Genomic DNA, 21215 nt, shown 5'->3' with positions numbered 1-21215 from the left:
CATCCTTGAAAATATAATTGGGACTAACAATCGATTTTTTATCGATTTGAAACATAATTGAAAAAAAAATTTTAAATTATTTCTGTAACGTCACATTAATTTTGCTAATAATAATTAAATTAACAACTAATAAACGTCAAAATCAGGCCAACAATAAACACTAAATATTATCAATAATTAGTTACAATTGTTAAAAGTTAGGAGTATCGAATTGTAATTATATTTTATACATATATATACATAAAATTTTTATTAAATAACATTTATGTCATTATATGTGAATAAAAATATAAAATTATCATTGTGCTGTGATAAATAACAATATTTGTTACACAATAAGCAAAAGATTGCGTTTTTTTTTTTTAAGAATACAATGTTATAAATCAAAATTCAAGAGTTACAAACAAAAAGTAAAATGTGATATATTAGAAAAGCAAATTTTTATTTAGTTTTTAATTTTATTAAAGTTTTTAAGATATATTAGAAAAGCAATGTGATATATTAGAAAAGCAAATTTTTATTTAGTTTTTAATTTTATTAAAGTTTTTAAAATATAATAAATATTGAGAAATTTCTCGAAAATCTAGAATGTAAAAAGAGATCAAATGCTCTGATACAGAAATGAAAAATATAAAAACTAAACTAAAACTAATTTTTTATATAACAACACATTTTTATAATATATCAACTTTTACTTTATAAAGAAAAATATAAAAAAAGTATATCAACTTATACATTCGGACATATATGACAGAATCATTAAATGTTTATCTATACTATAAAGTAGTAAATTTTTACCCATATTATAAATATAATTTAATTCGTCAACATTTAATCAATGATGCACCTAATTGATTAATTAAATACAATTCAATATCCTGGAATGAGAAACTCTCTCTATACATCAGGTTTTAATTTTAGAATGATTTTCACAAATTTGTCTCCAATAAAATTATTCTTATTATATAGGAGTGTAGTCAATATAAATTATTATGTAATCATTGTGTTTTTCGCAACTATTATATGAATGTTGTTTATTATAATACATAATCTAATTCATATCTTATGTATTGGTTCTTTGGATCATTCATGATACGAGGATAACCAGCTACAAGAGCATCCTGTCCGCCAATGTAAAGAGAATTATATATCTTCCAATAAACGTCGCGAACTTTGCGGGCTGGATGGAATAAACCCTGTAACAAAAAACAAACACTTGTGAGTAATGTATATATTTTTAATATTTGCCAAGATAAAAAAATTACTAATATATAAATACGCGAGCACGCAATTATAATTACATACTTGTAATGTGTATTGCAAAATTTTGATTGGTCCAAGCGCGACACGTAATCCATCCACAGCATCCATGAACGCCTGGACCAAATGCGGCGAAGTCTCGAAAACATTGGGCCACACGTGATTCAATAAATGTATCAACGCATCTTCACATCCAAATCCGTAAACACCTAATGCCATATGTTTAATAGCAGCACAAGCTGTCTGTCTGTGTACCAAATCTCTGAAAAGCATAAGAGAAAAATCAGAAATAACTTACAAAATTAAATCCAAGTGTCTCAGCAAATATTTATAAAGAAAAATCGATAAAAGAATAAAATATATTATAAACAATAAAATTAATATATTATTTTAACATCTCTTACCTGTCCATAAGCGCATCTTCTAGCAATGGGCTGACAGCATAAATGTAATCTTTACCCATCTCGCCAATATATTCGAATAAGAATGACAAGGATTTCAACACTCCGTTCTGTACATTTAACTCAGGTACCCTATACTCGTTCATTAATGCCGGTAATACTGTGAAGGGACTACAAGTTTCAGCAACTATGGCAATAGCAACTGTGGTACAAACACGATTCTGACGTTCCTGTACTTTTAAATTGTTTAAAAGTGTCGCTAAGACATCGTGCGGCCTGTTTGAGAAGAAAGAAAATACTATATTATATAAATATATACATTTATATGTATAAACAGTATTGAATTATTTTTAACTTACCCAATAGCTTTCGCGATATAACCAAAAGTGTTCACCGTAGCTCTTCTAATAGCTTTCTTATGTGCCTTCAATAATTCCAACAATTCGAAACATATTCTCATCCATTCTCGCGCGGAAACATACTCGGGACCTCGATCTGCGATTCTACCCACAAGATCAATACAATTTTCTTGTACCTATGGCAAAGTAATATATTAAACTCATATCATGTATATTTAAGATAAGATAGAATTTTTATAATATTGAAATTTATATCATTTAACAATACGTTTTATATGAAATAGTAAATAGCCCAAGGTGTACATGAGTTTTTACCTTTTCATGTCTGTTTTTCAGGATGGGTGTAAGCCTTGGTAACAAATCCTTGATAGGTGGTGTCATCTTCGTCATTCCTATAACATTAACGATAGCTTTTAACGCTCCTAAAATGCTACCTAATACTTCTGGATATTCTTCGCCTAAATATTCATACAGAACGACTCCCAGATGTCCCATAAGTTTTTCCTAGAAATATCGCACATATATATATTTCGTTTATTCTAAATTTATAAATGGTAAAATCAAAACATATTGTCCATTATGAATTTCTTACCTCTTGACAGGTCTTCATAACCACTGCGATGCGCGAAATAAGATCTGCAGCTTGTTGTCTGACTTTCGCAGATTTGTTATTCAATCTCCACAATATTGTACCACATATCTGTGGAAGATACGCTTTCACTCTTTTACCCAATGTGTTCACAATTGTACCGAAACCGTTCAGCATAACAACGTCCTATAAATAAAGCTTGTTTTAATTATCTGTTCTTTTTTTAAATATAATTTAAAAATATAGGATCAACAAACCTCGGTCGTTTGCTCCTGAAAGGCGTATAAAATTCCATCAATAAGTTGTTCCTCTAGACGAGAATCGACATCCGCCGCTCCTAAGTTGCCCATTATCTTCTCAATGGTTTCCATCACCATTTTCCTATATTGTTCATTTTCGTCCTTCAAGTCATCCACTACTCTATTAATAATTTCTGATGCGCCCACTTTGTTGGCTATTTCTACTGTTGTATCCACAAGCTGCAATTTTATTTTTATTTTGTTATTAGAAATTCATTAATTTCTCTTTAGAATTACAAAAGGAAATTTTTCAATGATTTATTTATTTTATATTTACCTGTCTGTAATTTCTACGATCTAGTGCCATACGATGATTCCAAAAGTGTTTAAAGAAGTGAGGCAGAATTTCATCCTTTATATATTGAGCTTCTACACCATCAGTTGCACAGCATTGTTTGACTACCTATTTTAAATATATATAAAAGTATAATGTAATTAAATCATATGATATATGTATATATATAAACTTATATACGAAATCTGAGATCATTTTCACGATAAATAAAATAATTTTTTTACCTTCAACACAATTTTCTTCATTTCTTCATCAGGAGATTGAAATTCACGTATAAGAATTAACATTACTTCCCTAGTATAATAGTTCGCATACTCCGCGTCCATGAGAGGGATGAGATAACCGATAGCTTTTAGGAACGCTGCTAATCCTTTTCCTCTGTGCGTACGAATACCTTTCCAAAGAGGTTTTAGCACAGAATCAAAACTTTCGATACCATAAGGTGTTGCTGCTTCAGCCAGCGCGGCGATGGCCAACGCAGTAATTGTTCGTACTTTTTGCTGCTCGTCCACCAAACCTGTAATATTTCGTGTTGCGGTTATTTATTAAAAAGATATATATAATGATATATATAACTTAAGAGAAAAAAGAAAATTAAGATTAGAAAAGAAGTGAATTTAATGATAAAACTATGTAACTGTTAATTTATTTACATACCATGCTCTATAATTTCCACCAAGCTTTTCAAATGCGGCAAAATAGCACAGCCCATCAGAATAGCTATTTGTTGCACGATCTTGATACCAGTATGTCGCGCTTGCCAGGATTTCTTGCTGCGACAAACAGCTTTTAAGAATGGAAGAAGTGAAGGGATTCCGAGAGCGGATGCTACAACAGCGAACGCTCTTGCTGTTGTATTACGAACATATTCATCGATGTTATCGATATCTGGTCTCATTGTGGAGATCATTGTAGCCAGTCCTGCGGCCTTTGCCAAATTAGAAATAATCTCTCTGCCTTCGACGCGAGCATAATAATCCTCGTCGATCAATAGAGGCTCGATGACGACCAAAATCTAAATATTGATAATGCAGTGATTAAACAAAAAATTGAAATAAAACAAAAAATTGATTTATAATGCAAAAATAATTACCTTGTGTACATACGGCCGTACTAAATCGTCGAGTTTATATAGAATGCGGTCGATGACTTTGACCAAAAGATGACGTTCTTGATCTTCAAGGGTCGGTGACATGAGAAGAGGGAGAATTTGATTAAAGAGTGGTCCGGCGCCAAACTCCCTCGCTTTATCAGTAATTTGTCGTAACGCAGCCTTACGCATCGGTGGAGTTCCGTTTTTAATTTTCAAAAGCAATTTCATAATTTTTCTTTCTTTCTGTTCTTCAGGGCTCAGCGTTTCTTCGTCCACATCAACTAGCAACTTATCAAAATACTGCGCATCTTCCGGTTTCATAAATGGTAAATTACCCTTCGGTTGATTATCTATGTACTTAGCGCTTTTGTCTTCCGTTTGAATGAAGAAACCTTGAGGTGTACCAGCGATGGGCGTGGGTGTCGCCGTGAGTTTTCTAGCAGGTGTACGAATAGGTATGTATCCTGAAAAAACACATAGTGATTATGCATAAGAAATATAAAATCAAACATAAATATTAAAGTATACAAAATTTTTTTAATTATACGATAATTTCTATTCAAAAACTTTTAGTAAACTTTATAAATTTTTATTAGATTCTGAATATATATCTTTAAAGATTTTAAAAAGTATATATATATATCTTTAAAGATTTTAAACTAGTGTTTATTTAATTTTTAATTGATGTATTTAATGAATATGTAAAATAAAATTATATAAAATTATTCTCATTTAATAGTAGATTTAAAGATATGTTTAGAAAGAGAAAAAATATAATTCTTCATATAACTTGTAAAATGTTAAAATGTTAACTTGAATATTTATGTATTGTGTTTTACATTTCATTTTTATTCTTTGGATTTTTAAAATGTAAACAATAAGCTATCTCTTCCAATTTTATAATATAATTAAATATACAAGAGTTACTTGTTACTTAATTGCATGTGTATGCAAATATTAATTAACCAATTATTATTTAACTGATCAATCAATAAAAATAATTGACCGTTTAAAGTAGAAATTATTTGTGAATGTTTGTTTTTAAGATTTCTGACCCTTTAATATTTTAAAAGCTATGTAATTTATATTTTCAGAATATCAAGCCATAGTGCACATACTAAAATGGAAATATTTTTTATATCTTGTGTATCTTACCTGCCGGAGGTTGCAAGATCTTGTACCCAGGTGGAAACAGTGCATCCAACTCATCATCCGACAGAGGTCTATTTCGCTCATCTATCTCGCGTTCCCAACGGTAAGCCTGCAATTGTTCAGGTGTCATGGACATTAAATGTCCTGGAGTTGGAGTAGCCAGACCCATTGCCTTGGGTCCCGTCGGTGTGGTAGCACTTGGGGTTAATATCGTTGTCTGATGAGGTGTCGTTAGAGGTGTTGCCGGAGTTTGCGGCGTCATCGAGCCTGGCGTTTGATTCGACGGCGTCTCGTCCCATCGACTTCTTCGTTTGCTTGCCGAAGGAGTTGGAGTTTCTTGTATTAAGTCCCCAGCAACACGATCAGTTCTCGGAGTCTCTGCCCAACCGCTGTTATGTCCGGGAGTTTCTACAATATAAAATTTAAACAATTATAAAAACCATGTCGCTACTTAAGAAAAATAACTAATACATATATAATACATATATAATCAATAATTAATTATTTCTACAGCAAACAATACTGAGTATTAATAATAATTTAGAATTGTATAACCACCTCTTTCAGTTTTTGGAGTTTCATCCCAACGATTTCTCCGACTCGTTACTGTTTTTTCATGAGAAGGCGTTTCTCTTCCTGGAGTCGCAGCTCCTGGCGTCGCATGCGCAGGCGTAGCATCCCACATTCTTGTACTCACTCCTGGAGTAGCTCCAGGAGTTTCTGCTCCTTTACCATGACCTGGAGTTTCATCCCATCTAACAGCAGCTGGCGTCACCTATTACAACAATTATAAAATAAAACATTATAATAAAAAGGGGAAAAATTTAGATTATAATATTGATTTAAACTAATCAAATTTTAAAAGATTTTTTTCATATTGAATTCAATTCAAGATTTGAATGAAAGAATTAAAATAACATAAAGATAATATGACAAACATACATCTGCATTGTCCCAAGATGTGGGTGTTGCTGAAGTACCAGATAACTTTTTCTGCACTGGAGTATCATCTGTCTGATCCCAACGGCCTCTCTTTTTAGGGGCTGGTTTAGGTTCACCATTGGCTTTTAGAGTACCATCTTTAGCTTTTTCTACTAATCTTTTTCTCAGCTACAAGAAGATATAAAAATACAAAATATAGACATAAAATTTTCTTTTTATATGTATTGTATATGCAAAAAATATTTGAATTTTAACATACCTCTGTCTCTTCACCTTTAAGCATTTGTTCTCGCATAATCTCAGTATATGTTCTAGAACCAATGTCAGGTGTCTTACCACCTGTAATTAAAATAAAAGAAGTCATATCAATGTTGTAATTAAGTTGATTAATTTAAATATGCTAAATAATTGTGTATAGATATTTAATATAATATATAATTGTCGGACTAATTTACAATCATTTAATATTTTTTCATTATTTAATTTAGTCACAAGTTACAAAAAAAATTCTACCAACCTTCAGCAAATGGATCAACACGTTCAGGGGAGATAATCATTCTACGTCTTTTTTGCCTGTATTCATCTTCCCTATCAGCTATAGTAGGTCGTCGTCTATCCGCAAATGGATCATAATCTTTCTCCTCTCTATCTGCTACGGTGGGTAGTCGTTTGTCCGCAAATGGATCATAATCCTATTCCATACAAAATAAATTTGTATCAATTTCAAGATCTTCATACATACATACATACATACACACACACACATATATATATATATATATATATATATATATTATATTAAATAAAAAAATTGTACTTCATACTATATTTTTCTATCAAATCTTTATACTTTTTACTTTTATTTTTCTACCTAATCTTTATACTTTTATTTTTTTCTTAATCCTTATTTTATAAAGTGAATATAAAAATATTAGTAAATAGGTCTTTTAATGTTATAAATATTGTAAAAATATATTGTAAAGTTTGAATCAACAATACCTCAATTTCATCGTTGGTTGCAATCGATGTAACATAGCCATCAAATTTATTATCATCATAGATGTCTTGATCATAAAAGCCAGTCTTTCCCAGAGCAACCTGTTCTTTCTCAGATGTTGTATTTAAAAGCTCCTTCTTTTTCGATTGTATCTCTCTTATCTGTGCTTCAATATCTACAATATATGAAATACAAATGAAATATGTGAAATTATTACACTGTACAAAAATTCAGATATATACATACATATATATATAAATAAGTACACACACACACACACGCGCGTGCGCGTGTGTGTGTACTTATATATATACTATACTATACTTATATATATAGTAGCCAATTATAACTAATACAACTGAGAGAAAAAAGTATATTTATTATTGATATGCACAATATATCTAATTAAAAATAAGGATATCCTAAATATTTAACACATTGATTCTAATAATTATATTAACTGACTAATAAGTATCATTACTTATTTTCAATATCAATAATTTTAACTATTAATTATCATAATTGATTAAAAATACCATCACTTATACACACAATGTTTTAAAATCTAAGGAACAAACTTCTGGAAATGGTAGGTTTCATTAATCAATTTTTTTTAACAAATCCATGCATTCTGCAACGCAGAACTATGCATCCTTGATTGAACTATGTATCCTTAAAGAACTATGCATCCTTGATTGAACATTACATGTGATATCTGTCCTTTAAATGAAACAAATAAATAAATAAATAAATAAAATAAAAACTATCAAATAAAATAAAAACAAAAAAATAAAAATCAAGGAGGATTGTTAAGAAGACATTTCTTGATAAAAATTTATTTTTTTAATGAAACCTATCACATTCCCACATTCCTTATTCCTTAAATCTTCCGAATCACTTTGTATATAATTATTCTGAAGTATGTTAAATGATGAGTATGATAAATAACCTGAAGTATGTTGATAAATAATAGAGGTTAAATTAATAGTCTTTTATATACATTTATATACATATATTTATATGTATATAAATATTTATATCTTTAAATTGTACTTATCAGTGCGTATCAACAAATTAGAAGAAACTGATCAGAGAAGATGTGTGGTAGATATGAAACCTTTATGCGTCCTCGGAATGGAGTCCATTGTGAAGAAAAAGCTGGCGGCGAATATGCCTTCCCTTCTTTTTTCTTCTCCTCTGTTGGATCACCTTCCTCAATAGGACGTAATAAGACGAGAAATTATGCAGTTTACGCAAGATATATATCAATATAATAATAATACGTTGAGAATTCGGCAAAACATTGAATTATTCAATCTACAATTGTATTATCCACGCATACTGTCACGAACTTTAACGGTTAGAAAGAGAGCCTGTCGGCTCAGAAACAACTCTATACCATAGGAACTTTCTTTGAACAGAGATTACTCTAGTCGAAACCACAGACTTCTATAATACACTAGACTGCTAACATCTGTATAAAATGGTCCATATTCTGAATCCTCTTTTATCGATAAAAGTGCTTCTAAAAGTGGCCTATAGCCAATCAGAAAGCTTATATGCCACTTTTAGAGGCACTTTTATCGATAAAAGAGAATTCAGAATATGGACCATAGTACAATCCTCTTACAATCATAAAATAACATTTTGGACACCCTATATAATATGCCCACACGAAATATGGCGTCACGTGCACACCTGTGCATCATGTCCGCCTGTATCTGTTAGCAGTCTAGTGTATTATAGAAGTCTGTGGTTGAAACTACTGACAAAAATTAGGGTGCCGTCCCATGGACGTCGGAATAATCGGAAAACGGAATCGGAAAGGTGGAATGGTGGGGAGCTAACCAATCGGAATTATTCCGTTCCGCTTTTTCACAGTTGGGTTTCCCATGGTGATTATTTTTCGGAACAGACTTCAGCGTGTGCGTGAACTTACCGGATAGTAGGTTATGTTATGTGCGTTTTCAACTTCTGCAAAAGTGTTATACAAAATCTAGTATTTGAAAATCTGAATAGTCAAGACAATCTGTTCCTTGCCACAAAAGAAGAAGTGAAATCTTATTTTATACCTGGGTAATTAATATAATAAAATAATGAAAATAGTACATAATATTATTACATAGTATTTTATAATAAGTATATTTTGTAATAGTAGTATTTTATAATAAAAATAATACATTACATTTTGTTAGATTTATTTATCATAGGTTTATTTGATTATAAAAATAAAAAAATGAAAGCAAAAACAGCTAAATTACTTCTTACAAAAATGATAATGAAGTGGCAAAGCACTCCACAGTTATTTTGGCAACGAGAATTTCAAAGAAGACAGCTGCTGAAAGCTTTCAGTATCTATAAAATAATGAAAAAGAGAGAAAAGCAGAAGAACCAACGACGATTTTGGGTACGTCTAATATTTAACGAAGAACAAAGGCGCTCGCAGCGAGCAAGTGATAATTTAATAAGAGAAATACAGTATATTGATATGGAAAAATATATTGAATATCTTCGTATGGACATCTCAACATTTGACGAACTATTACGTCTCATCGGGCCGAAGATCGAAAAACAACATGTAATAAGATCTCCAATATCTGCTCGTACACGTCTAGAAATATGCCTCCGGTATTTAGCATCAGGAGATAATATGGCATCAAATGTTCAACCCAACCCTATTGATGGATTTATGTTAAGATTAGCGGAAGGAATGCGTCGACTTGCCTACAGAGAAAGATCTAAGTTAGAATTAGAGTTTTTAATGAAATTGCGTGAAACGGAGGAAAGATTGGGATTATATATATTAGATAATAATTAAAAGAATATCTTATATATATAGCGAGTAATATCATATTTATTTAATCATTTATTTTTAAAGTTTTATAAGAAAATGTTGACATTATATATATAAATAAATAATATAAAAGTCATTATTGAAAACTTTTAAAAGTTAATTACCCAGGTATAAAATAAGATTTCACTTCTTCTTTTGTGGCAAGGAACAGATTGTCTTGACTATTCAGATTTTCAAACATTAGATTTTGTATAACACTTTTGCAGAAGTTGAAAACTTACGTACATAACATAACCTACTATCCGGTAAGTTCACGCACACGCTGAACTCTGTTCCGAAAAATAATCACCATGGGAAACCCAGCTGTGAAAAAGCGGAACGGAATAATTCCGATTGGTTAGCTCCCCACCATTCCAACTTTCCGATTCCGTTTTCCGATTATTCTGACGTCCATGGGACGGCACCATTATTGCTCGAGGATAATCCAATGAGATTACAGCCATATGATACATGTTTATCAAACGATTGGCTATCGCATAGAGAATTCTAGTTTTCATCGGGATTCTGGAAATTCTCTATTTGGTAGCCAATTGGCATCTTTAATAAATTTGGAAACTTTCCAGCTAAAAAAGACAGGTAGATATGCATAAAATGTCACGCAATTGGTTATTAAATAGAAAGTTTTCAAAGTTTCGAAAAATTTTCTACTTTATAAATGCCGGTACAGAAAAATTAATTATGAAATGAATTAAACAATAAAAAATAAAAATAAAAAGTTAATTAAATGGTAAAAAGAATAAGAATTAATTTTCAAGTACATATGCTCTAAGTATAGAATTTATTTCTATTGAATTATAATTAGAGTATGTGTACTTGAAAATTAATTTTTATTCTTTTTATTTTTAATACACAATTATTTCTAAATAATTAATTATCACTACTGTTATCAGTCAAAAGAAAGGAAGTTAAATTATTAGACTATATATACAATATAAAGCAAAAAATAAACAAAAACCGAAATAAAGATAATGATCTTTGATTACGTTTATTCTCTCTCTCTCATTGAAGGTATAATTAAATAATGAAAATGATTTAAACAGAGTTCCCGCGTTTTTTTGACTTCTCATTCTCCGCTTCTCCGCTGGATAGCGCCACGGTAGCTGTCACGAATCCGAGGGGAGGTTTCCCATCTCGCTGTCGGGCTCAATCTCCGACTCGGGTTCAATCTTCGCCCGCGTAAGCGCAAGAAATGTCACTCTCGCGATCCGCAAAGTGCGCGATCAACAAACCCGCGTCACGCTCGCGATAACGCTCGCCCGTGCCATACGATACGCGAGCACTGCTCGCGAATTCCACGAAAGCCCCGCGTTGTCCCGCGCGCGGCGGGAGCCCTCTCGTCGCGTTCCTCGGCGCAATTTTCGGATCGCGACAGTGCGGTGCACTGTGGGCCAGCAATGGTGAGCGCGTGATTTTGAACAATTCGAGCTATCGAAGGAACGCGCAGGTACGTACGCCAGGCGAGCCAAATAATTCGCGGTCCTTACCCTACGTCCTCCTCCCCGTCCGCCCCCGTGGAACCCGGTCAGACTCCAGGGAAGGTCGAGGAGGAGGGAAATCGAGCCGCGGGTTCCCGCGGACCCGTGCGCCGACCCTCGAGACCCGTTTATCGCCTACTCACTCGCTCCCCGACTCGAAGGCTTTGAGGTTATGTTTCGCGTTTATTATCCCGCTCTTGATCATCGACGCCGATCCCTCCGGACTATCATCCCGTTCCTCGAACTCGCGAGTAGCGAGTCGCGCGCGACTCGCTGCTCGCGAGTTCGAGCCCGCTCGAGTGCGCTTGAAAATTCGCTCCGTAAAAATGGCGCGTTCCGCCTTGTTGTAAATGGCGCTGATGTTCGAAGCGGGACTTCGCGCTTCGAACTTTCGTCTTTCTTTTTTTTTTTACGCAAATTCGAATCCTGCGTTCGAATCCACTTCGTCCTTCTCGTTCGAGCTTCGTTCGACGAGTGACTTTTCGTTCCCGCGACTTTTCGAAAGACGACTGTCAACTTTAAAGTGCGTTTCTCTCTCGAAATTTTATACAATTGGAAATCATTTCAATGAGAGAGAGAGAGAGATAAGTTGAAAAAATTGAAATACAAGTGATAGAAACAATCATTGAAATCGTATGCGTTTGACAGTGTTTGTATGCTTAGCTTATGTTGATTATGTTTTTGATATATATTTATATGTTAAATATTTATAAATAAACAAAAAGTTCTACGTGAAGAATACATAAATATTTGAATTTTATATGGGATTTTATTTTGTGCTATTGCAAGTTGGTATATAAGTGTGTACACACAGAGAGATATCCTTTGGATTATAATTTAATTATATTTATACTTTTTTCTATATTTGCATTGGTCTATAACAATAAAATTTTCATTATTTTTCTTTTTTATTGTATTTATTGTAAGATTATCTTTGCACTTTGATACTGTTTATTTTTAATGTTACAATTTATACTTGAATAATATATATTTAAAATTAAATGAAGATAAATTTGTTATTCTAATTACATTCATATTTCATCTTCTTCGTTAAATGTCACAGATATCTTTGTTAAAATTTTGTTAAGATAATTTTATGAATTGAAGAAATATATCTTGTATTATTGTAACTTGTTTAACATGTATATATAAGCACATATGCTTCCCACAATTTGCAATGATTTATAGAAGGAAAGAATTAAAACTTGATGTTACGTAAGTAAAATTTGCAAAATTTGACTTGGACTTAATATTTTTATTATTTCAATCAGGGATCATCGTCATGTCCACTAATAAGGGACAGAATGCGAGGGCTTTGGTGGAACCTATAGCCTTGGACTCGCGTACTCTAGGAGACAATGATCTCAGCGCACTAAGCTTGTCCCACAATAGCGAGCAGTACACATCAAATGACTTCGATGCCTTCGCGAATATTCAAGCAGAACTTGAATGCATGAACGCGGACGAAGTTATGACAGCGGCCGACGACCGGATAATAATCGAGCGGAACGTTGAGACTGAAACGATAGTACCTGATGTGGAGATGGCCGAGATCTCTGAGCAAGTGCAGGCTGAACACGTTTACACGACGGCCAATCAGAGCAACCAGAATGTCGTGTTTCAAACGAAGCCTACACTGCAAAGAGTACCCGCCTCGGCCGTCCAGGTAATAAATTTCGCCATCGTAGCGTATTATTAGAGTGCGATCTACACTCTGCTCATGTTAGCTTATCTCCAGGTAAAACCGAGTATCCAAGCTACGCAAAGTCAATCAATTATGATAGTGTCACCTGCAAGCGGACAAGGCACTAGCCAAATACTGAAGATATCACATCCGCCAACAGCTTCGGCCGAACAGTTGCAGTCCTTAGCCCAGACTCTCATAACCGGCAAGTCCGCGGATGGAAGCGTCGTTCAACTAAGGTCGACTCAGCCTGCTAAATCTATCGCGACAACTAGTGCCTCAGGAAATATCACAATTAGTAACATGCAAAATCTTAAGATAACGCAACCAACGTTGAAACGAGCAACGCAAAATGTCCAACAAGGACGCAATGTAAGATATTGTGTAAAATTTGTGATCTTTATGAATAAAAAAATCGTTAGACAACAAATATCTTTTTTAATGATAAAAATCTCGCGAAATCTGAAGATAAATTATCTTTTGATTAATCTTGCAGGTATACACAAAAATGATATTGACAGGAAATCAGCCGCAGCCTGGTACTCATCAAGTTCTCATTACAAGTTCCCAAAGTGAAAATCAGTCGAGCTCAGGAATCAAATTCCTCAATAATAGCTCTTCTAGTTATGGTATAACAAGCCCGACGAAAACTATAACGTTAGCACAGGCCCAACAAATGGGTATACTCTCTACCAATAAGGTGCAACACATTTTACCGTCATCCTCGCAAAAGCAGGTATGTTATAAATTTTTGCACTATACAATATAACTTAAAAAAAATATTTAACATGCGGTAATGTTATGTTACATTTATCTTTTCAAAGGGTATGATATTGAATAAGCTATTACAAACCTCGACATCGCAACAATCTAAGGTGACCATAATACCTAGCAATACTGCAAAGTCAATGCCGACCAAAATCCTACCTGCACCAATTACGAATATTCAGGCTAAATCCTCGAATCAGCAATCCACATTTATTTCATCTAAGTCGTCCGTGCAGCAAAGTCCACAGAAAGTCATCATCAGACAGGTTGAAAGATTGTTTGAAATTATAATCAATAAATTTAATTTTAGTTCTGATATCCATTTTGGAAGTAATTATGTCAAAAATAGATTAAGTATTTTTCAAATGTATTTTAAATCAATATTATTATCAAGGATAATAGGAACTATTGGACATCGATATTTATGCTATAAGATCTTTAAAATACACATATAATTTATTTTTTATGATGGAAGTAGTTTTAATCTTGATCCTTATCAGCTAAATTTTGGCAACTAACTGTATGAAACTCTGAACCTTACAAAGAGTAAGCTGAATACTATGAGAGATATATTTTGTACATGGACATTTATGTCTGAAAACTTATATTGGTTTTAACAGCTTGGCTTGGATTTTTTTAAGATAAACAAAAACTCTCTTAATATCATTGTTTTAATTTTGGCAATAATCAATAATTATAACTTATTGATTTATAAGATGCATATTATGCTATCTTAAAATAAATTACGAATGAAATTTTAAATTATTAAAAGAAATCTTTTTTTAGAGTTCTTTGAAACCTGGCACTGTACTTGGAAGTGGTCAAGTAATTAGAATACCTGCTAACCAGAATATTGTAACTGGATCAAATCAAGTCCATCAAATTCAGATGCCTGGAAGACAAGTATGTTATTTTACATTTTATTTATAGGTAACTTTATTCATGAATGTGTATCATTTATATTATGTTGTTTCTTAGGTGCAATATGTAAGATTAGTCAGTACTTCAACAGGGACTACCAATGTTGTTACTGTAAGCAAATCGAAACCTGCTACGACTCTTCAGACTGTAGGTATCAGTCAGAAAGTAGGAAGTCAACAGCAGATTGTAAAGGTATACACGAGAATTGAATATTAATTTTGAACAAACGGTTTTGAGAGAAAAAAATCATCATGTACACTTGAAGCATACATCATGTATATTTTTGTTTTCCATACATCTATATTCTATATATTTCTTTAAAACTAAGAATGCTTTAATTTTTATAATGATTCATATTATATAAGAAATATAATAATTTTAGAAATTTATTTTAATTAATATTAAAGGCAATACATGAAACAATATATTATAAAATGTTATACAATGTATTTAAAATGTATATCACATGAATTTTTTCTATTTTCATCTAGGTTGTGCCGTTAAATACTGGCAATCAATCTCTGAGAACTGTCGCACCGAAAGCAACGTTGACAAGTGGCAGCCAAAAACTACTTATACCTGCGGCGGCTGCTGCTGCGGCAGCTGTTGGCAATCAGTCGAAGAGTGCGGTAGCAATTCCAGCATCAGCATTGAGTCAGTTAGCGTCGGGACAGGCAGTTCTGTCGGCTAATCCGAGCGTCGGGAACATCGTTGTCCTTCCTGCTCAATATATTCAGCAACAGGTTCAATACATTCGTTTCTGTTCTTTATTATCCAATTTGCCTTTTGAGACGAGAATGTCGGGAATTATCACAAACATCACTTAATATAATCATTTTTGTATATCAAATGTTGCATTTTAAATTAGTTAATTAAAACTTTTATTACATTTGTACAAAATTAAATAATTCTATACACATTTAAATATTAGAATATTAAAAAATTGATAATACTATAAATTTAAAAATAAAAGTCATAAGAGACTTTTTAAAATAGAGAAAAATCTCTTTTAATTTTTTTATCTTCATATAAAATATAACTGACTCACAAATGATACTTCTGTGTGAGAAAATTTTAAGAATTTTATAGATAATCCAATATTGCAAATATTATTTTAGTTTTAAATATGCTTGATTTTATATATAAATATTGTAGAAAAAATTTAGAAATATTAATCAATAGTCTTTGTTCCTAATAATCATAAAATATCTTTAGTAATTAAATAAAATTGTATTATTTTTATTTACTAAAATATAAATTATATAAATTTATATTATTTTATTATAAAAATTATAATATATAAATTTATCTTATTTATATATATTATATTTGTGTGTGTATACGTTTTCTTATTTATAAAATTTTCTAAAAATTTGTGTCTAATTTGTGTATGTGCAAAATATATTTCTTCTGTCAAAGCAGTCAACAGATGACGGAAAATTGAAGTCCCAAGCAACGTCCGGTCTTCTAGGAAATTCACAAAGCTCTACAGCAACTCTATGCGTGATTGATGGAAAGAATTCTCAAAGAGGGACTTATAGTACTGTCGAACCGAATGGTATCAGGCCAAGAAAACCATGCAATTGCACCAAGTCACAGTGTCTTAAACTGTAAGCATTTTTTTTTAAGCAGAAAAATTTCTACACAAAATATTTAAAAATTCTATGTGAATCAAGATTTTATAATTTCTCAAGCCGTCTTAAAAATTATTTTTTATTTTAAACGATTTTTTTTTGCTTGAGTAGGCGTATTCCTAAATATCTTTTATATATAGTAGGCTTTGAATTTTACTACATTCCTTTGTTATCAGCATGACAGTTTGAGGCATCTTTCTGAAAATATTCGTAAATATATGTTATTTATCTTATGAAAAGATTATTAAAACAAAATATTAATTGAAGTAAATATGTTATAAAATTAATGAAGAAATAATATATCCATCAAAAGATTATTTTTAGTAGAATTAAACACAACACACACAACTTTTATAAATATATTCTTTAGGTAAAATCGGCGCTAATAATATCTTTATTTTAGTTATTGCGATTGTTTTGCGAATGGCGAGTTTTGTCATATGTGCAACTGCAACAATTGCTCGAACAATCTTGGGAACGAGGAGGAGAGACAACGCGCGATTAAATCCTGTCTTGAACGCAATCCTAATGCCTTCCGTCCTAAAATTGGAAAAGGTCGTGAGACTGGTGATGATATAAGGAGACACAACAAAGGCTGCAATTGTAAACGTAGTGGTTGTCTTAAGAATTATTGCGAATGTTATGAGGTATTTTAACATCATTCATGTCGTTCAACAATTATGTTTATATGCGTTTTTTTCTAATCTGTCATTGTTTGATAAAATACATAGTTTATCTCTTATTTTTTCATTGCATTTTCATATTTTATTTCGAATTAATGTAAATAATATGTTTAATAATTGCTATTTAATAAAAATATTAATGACAATATTTTTGATAGTTTTTTGAATAGTTATGTATTTGTTTGTTAAATATATATAAGAAAACATTGTATTTTTTCCTTGTTTTTTAGGCAAAAATTCCGTGCTCAGCGAATTGTAAGTGTATTGGTTGTCGCAACATCGAAGATCCAATACTGGAAAAAAAATCCTTAAAGGATCTAACGAAAACGACCGAAGTCAGAACGACTCAACTTAGTTTAAACAAAGCACAGCTACAATTGTCAGAGATGGCTTTTAGACCTCCGGCTGTGTCTAACACTGGTACAAGGTTTGTATTATAACTGTGAAATGAGATTTCTTTATAAATTTTATAACTTAAAAAATTTAAGATTAAAACATGCCGAGTTAGTTATTCATTAATGACTAAATTAAAATTCTCTGCATATAATTCTTATTGCAACAATTTTTATATTTAATTAATATTTAATTATTAATTTATAATTACTATTTATTCTTTAGTTAATTATGATATTGTTATTCTAAAAGAATCGAATTGCAACGTAAAAGGAATTAAATCTGTAAAATCACATAATTTTTGTTTCTGATATGTAAGCAGTCAGGAATCTTAAAATAGATAAATAAATTTTGAACGTAAATAATAAAAATAAAGGAGAAGTATCGCTAAGGATTCAAATCATATATATATATATATATATATATATATATATTTATAGTATTGTTGGAATTGATAGTATTATTTGGAACATTAATAATGTATGTTTCATTGAAATATTTACTTTTTACTTATCAACCAATGACATGATAATAATGTCTTAAATAATATTATTAACCTAAAAAGAATTAAAAGATAATTCAAAGATGTTATTGAAATAAAAATAATAATATTAATAGTATTATAACAATATTATAATAATTCGCACAGCTTCCTCAATGTCGCGAATACGTTGTATTGACGTTCTTTTTTTATTTTTTTTCGTGCAATTGTATGACCTAAAACAAATAAATAATGACATCCACAAGTAAATAAGATAGCTTATTCTCTCTATACTTTTCAAACAATACTCGTAATAAAACATAAAACAGTATCTTGTACTATGAATAGATTTTAAATATTTTTTACTACTCGCGCGCATTGCAATACTTCATCTAATTTTATATATGTTGCATCTTATGTAGTCATATACAACATACATATGTACAAATTTTTGTATACATAAAAGCTCTATGAAAAAATTGCAACTAAATGCTAAAAAAAAATACGATTTTTGACGATCAGACCTAATTCAGGTGTATTTCTTAATGGCTGTAATTGAAATAAGAAAGATATTTTCGTATTTCCAAAGATTACATGTTTCCTATATTTACTAAGATAGAAAAGAAAGAAAATTTCGAATCACATATTTAAGAAAAAGCGATATTTTAGAACCGAGTTAGAGACCTTTATTGATTTTCCTTTATAAAATAGAAATTATAAAAACATTGTACATTTGATAATTCCTCGAATTCTACGGTTATGTATATATTTATGTGTATACAAGGTGTCCCTGAATGGTCTGTACAAACTTTGTGAATAAGTTCCAGGGACCTAAACAAGCAGAAAATGTCCCATAAACATGGGGTCGGAAACGCTTGCTTCTGGAGTTACGACGGTTCGAAGTTTTCCTGCAATAGCTGGAGAAATTATCACGTCAAATCGCATAGGTGTTACAAAACTGTGTTTATTTATTTCCTTGGTTTTGCCACGGACATAACAGGACAGTACACTTGCTATAGCAAATGCTCGAAATGGTCTCCGTTAGATTCCAAGGAAGCCTGCGCACGTCGCCGCATGGTCTGGCGAACCGTCCATTTCCACTGGCACGGCCATATACCAGATGGATATCCGCCAGTTCATCAAATAAATAATTTGATTCATTCATGTTTTTAAACACAGTTTTGTAACACCTATGCGATTTGACGTGATAATTTCTCCAGCTATTGCAGGAAAACTTCGAACCGTCGTAACTCCAGAAGCAAGCGTTTCCGACCCCATGTTTATGGGACATTTTCTGCTTGTTTAGGTCCCTGGAACTTATTCACAAAGTTTGTACAGACCATTCAGGGACACCCTGTATATTTGCATTTCTTGCTTGTTACAGACAACCTTTCAACTTTTTAACGGACAAAGTGGTAGATATAACATGTCAATGTTTAATGGCGCAAGCAGACGAAGCGGAGCGTAATATGCTCGATGATGAGACGTCGCAACGTCTCATTATCGAAGAGTTTGGTCGCTGTTTAAAGGAAATAATCGAATCAGCGCATAAAGCTGAAGCTACCTAGCAGGTGTATCCGCGTGATTTGTATTGCAATTTTCATTCGCCGTTATTGTTTATGGGAATTGGATAGAAATGAAGAGATAGTACAATATGAGTGTTGTTACCAAAGACGTTATCATACAAGATACGAGCACTGGTCTTCACCAAGCGAAATTTTGGAAATCGTTCTGCAAACTTCGAATCATCCGTTAATAACTTTCAAGAGGGAAATTCATGATAAGTAATTCTGTCTGTGAACTTACTTTTAAATAATAAACCATTCTGAAGATAATGTCAGCTATATAAGTAGAGGCAAAACGCTTTCTTCAATTTCTATTTGCAAGAAAAATAACATTATATATTTATATTATAAAAATGATTTTGTTGTACTTCAAAGATTCTGCTAAGCTATACGTTGCTTGTGTGAAATTTATAAATAACATGGAAGAAAAATTCGCAATTCAATTTTTCAAATACTTTTCAACATGGCATTACTTTATAATTCTAAATGAGAGAAAGAAAATAGATTAGCTATATAATCAAGAATATCTTTCATCATATTTTCATCATTTTTTTAATCATATTTTTCAGACATGTCATATTGTAAAAAAACGATAGCATCATATTCGCCTAGTAGTACAATTATGTAATCAGCATTAACGCTTAATAAGTTCACACAGTGTCACAGTAAAAATATATATAGAGAGAGATGGTAAAACATTTTGTGGATTTATCTTATGAATTTATTGATTATATACCATATATTTTTAGAAATAATTCGTTATATTTGCAAAATAATATATATATATATAGAAGGCAAAATTAAAATAGTTATAGAAATTTTATTAATCTGCACCTTCTTTTTCACAACTTACTTAATCACAGAAAAAGCAAAGAGTTATAGGAGTCTAAGTTGCAATTATTGCATTATATCTCAATTAATAATATAATACAAATATACAGGGTGACCCATTTTAACTTAGGCAGCCAAATAACTCGAAAAATAAGCAAGATAGAGAAAAATGTTTTAGACAAAAGTTGTATGGTTTCGAGGGGGCCATAAGATGGTATCATTGGTTTGACCTTGAAGAGTCATTTGAAGGTCACGTGAAGGTCACTTCAATTTTTTTAAATGGAACATCCTATATATTTTTGTACATTCTTGTAGCTCATCTCGAGAGCTTTCCAAAACACTATAATTAAGTACATTTTCGTTAAGTACTTTTTGAGTTATGAGGCTTGAAATAATTTCTTAATTTTACATAAACCGTAAAATATCTTGTAAAATATTCATTTTTCGATTACCTTACCTTAATAGTTTTATGTACAAAATAATGAGAGGAATCAATTGGTGTAAAGAAAACACATAGTTGTTTCGAAGAAAAAATATGT

General features: G+C 31.6%; 2 protein-coding genes and 2 long non-coding RNA genes across 8 annotated transcripts; 2 read left to right on the top strand and 2 right to left on the bottom strand.

Moving 5' to 3' along the window:
- Nucleotides 1-810: 810 nt before the first annotated feature.
- On the bottom strand, nucleotides 811-8781 carry Sf3b1 (splicing factor 3B subunit 1). Its single transcript, XM_083096077.1, has 18 exons — nucleotides 8505-8781; nucleotides 7390-7562; nucleotides 6908-7082; nucleotides 6650-6729; nucleotides 6391-6558; nucleotides 6007-6223; nucleotides 5452-5856; nucleotides 4297-4760; nucleotides 3861-4218; nucleotides 3428-3720; nucleotides 3186-3311; nucleotides 2867-3088; nucleotides 2613-2795; nucleotides 2336-2524; nucleotides 2021-2196; nucleotides 1665-1937; nucleotides 1306-1522; nucleotides 811-1196 (listed from the first exon to the last, which is right to left on the bottom strand). Exons 1-18 carry the CDS (start codon nucleotides 8530-8532, stop codon nucleotides 1038-1040), a joined length of 3906 nt encoding a protein of 1301 aa, XP_082952203.1. The 5' UTR covers nucleotides 8533-8781; the 3' UTR covers nucleotides 811-1037.
- LOC145969812 (uncharacterized) lies at nucleotides 8207-8754 on the top strand. The gene is made up of 2 exons (XR_014438255.1): nucleotides 8207-8362; nucleotides 8448-8754. It is a non-coding gene; the product is annotated as an uncharacterized LOC145969812 (long non-coding RNA).
- Nucleotides 8782-9443: 662 nt separating the features above from the next.
- On the bottom strand, nucleotides 9444-11901 carry LOC145969811 (uncharacterized). 2 transcript variants are annotated; one of them, XR_014438254.1, is made up of 3 exons: nucleotides 11726-11901; nucleotides 10346-10804; nucleotides 9444-10111 (listed from the first exon to the last, which is right to left on the bottom strand). It is a non-coding gene; the product is annotated as an uncharacterized LOC145969811 (long non-coding RNA). The 2 variants fall into 2 exon arrangements; XR_014438253.1 differs by having other exon boundaries at nucleotides 9446-10111; nucleotides 11225-11897.
- LOC145969810 (protein lin-54 homolog) lies at nucleotides 11385-20841 on the top strand. 4 transcript variants are annotated; one of them, XM_083096079.1, is made up of 13 exons: nucleotides 11385-11685; nucleotides 12222-12365; nucleotides 12988-13382; nucleotides 13455-13772; nucleotides 13897-14136; nucleotides 14225-14434; nucleotides 14955-15071; nucleotides 15147-15281; nucleotides 15581-15832; nucleotides 16509-16699; nucleotides 17127-17370; nucleotides 17637-17833; nucleotides 19665-20841. In XM_083096079.1, the coding sequence occupies exons 3-13, from the start codon at nucleotides 12999-13001 to the stop codon at nucleotides 19846-19848; spliced, it is 2472 nt and encodes an 823-aa protein (XP_082952205.1). In that variant the 5' UTR covers nucleotides 11385-11685; nucleotides 12222-12365; nucleotides 12988-12998; the 3' UTR covers nucleotides 19849-20841. The 4 variants fall into 4 exon arrangements, with proteins under 4 accessions (XP_082952205.1, XP_082952204.1, XP_082952206.1 ...); XM_083096078.1 differs by lacking the exon at nucleotides 12222-12365; XM_083096080.1 differs by lacking the exon at nucleotides 12222-12365 and having other exon boundaries at nucleotides 11386-11685; nucleotides 16512-16699.
- The last annotated feature ends 374 nt before the right edge of the window (nucleotides 20842-21215 follow it).

This window comes from Camponotus vicinus, unplaced genomic scaffold (assembly GCF_025532165.1).
Source record: "Camponotus vicinus isolate PSW18456_S1 unplaced genomic scaffold, iyCamVici1.0 SCAF_4, whole genome shotgun sequence".
Classification (NCBI taxonomy): Eukaryota; Metazoa; Arthropoda; class Insecta; order Hymenoptera; family Formicidae; genus Camponotus; species Camponotus vicinus.
This window is presented reverse-complemented; position numbering and strand designations above follow the sequence as displayed.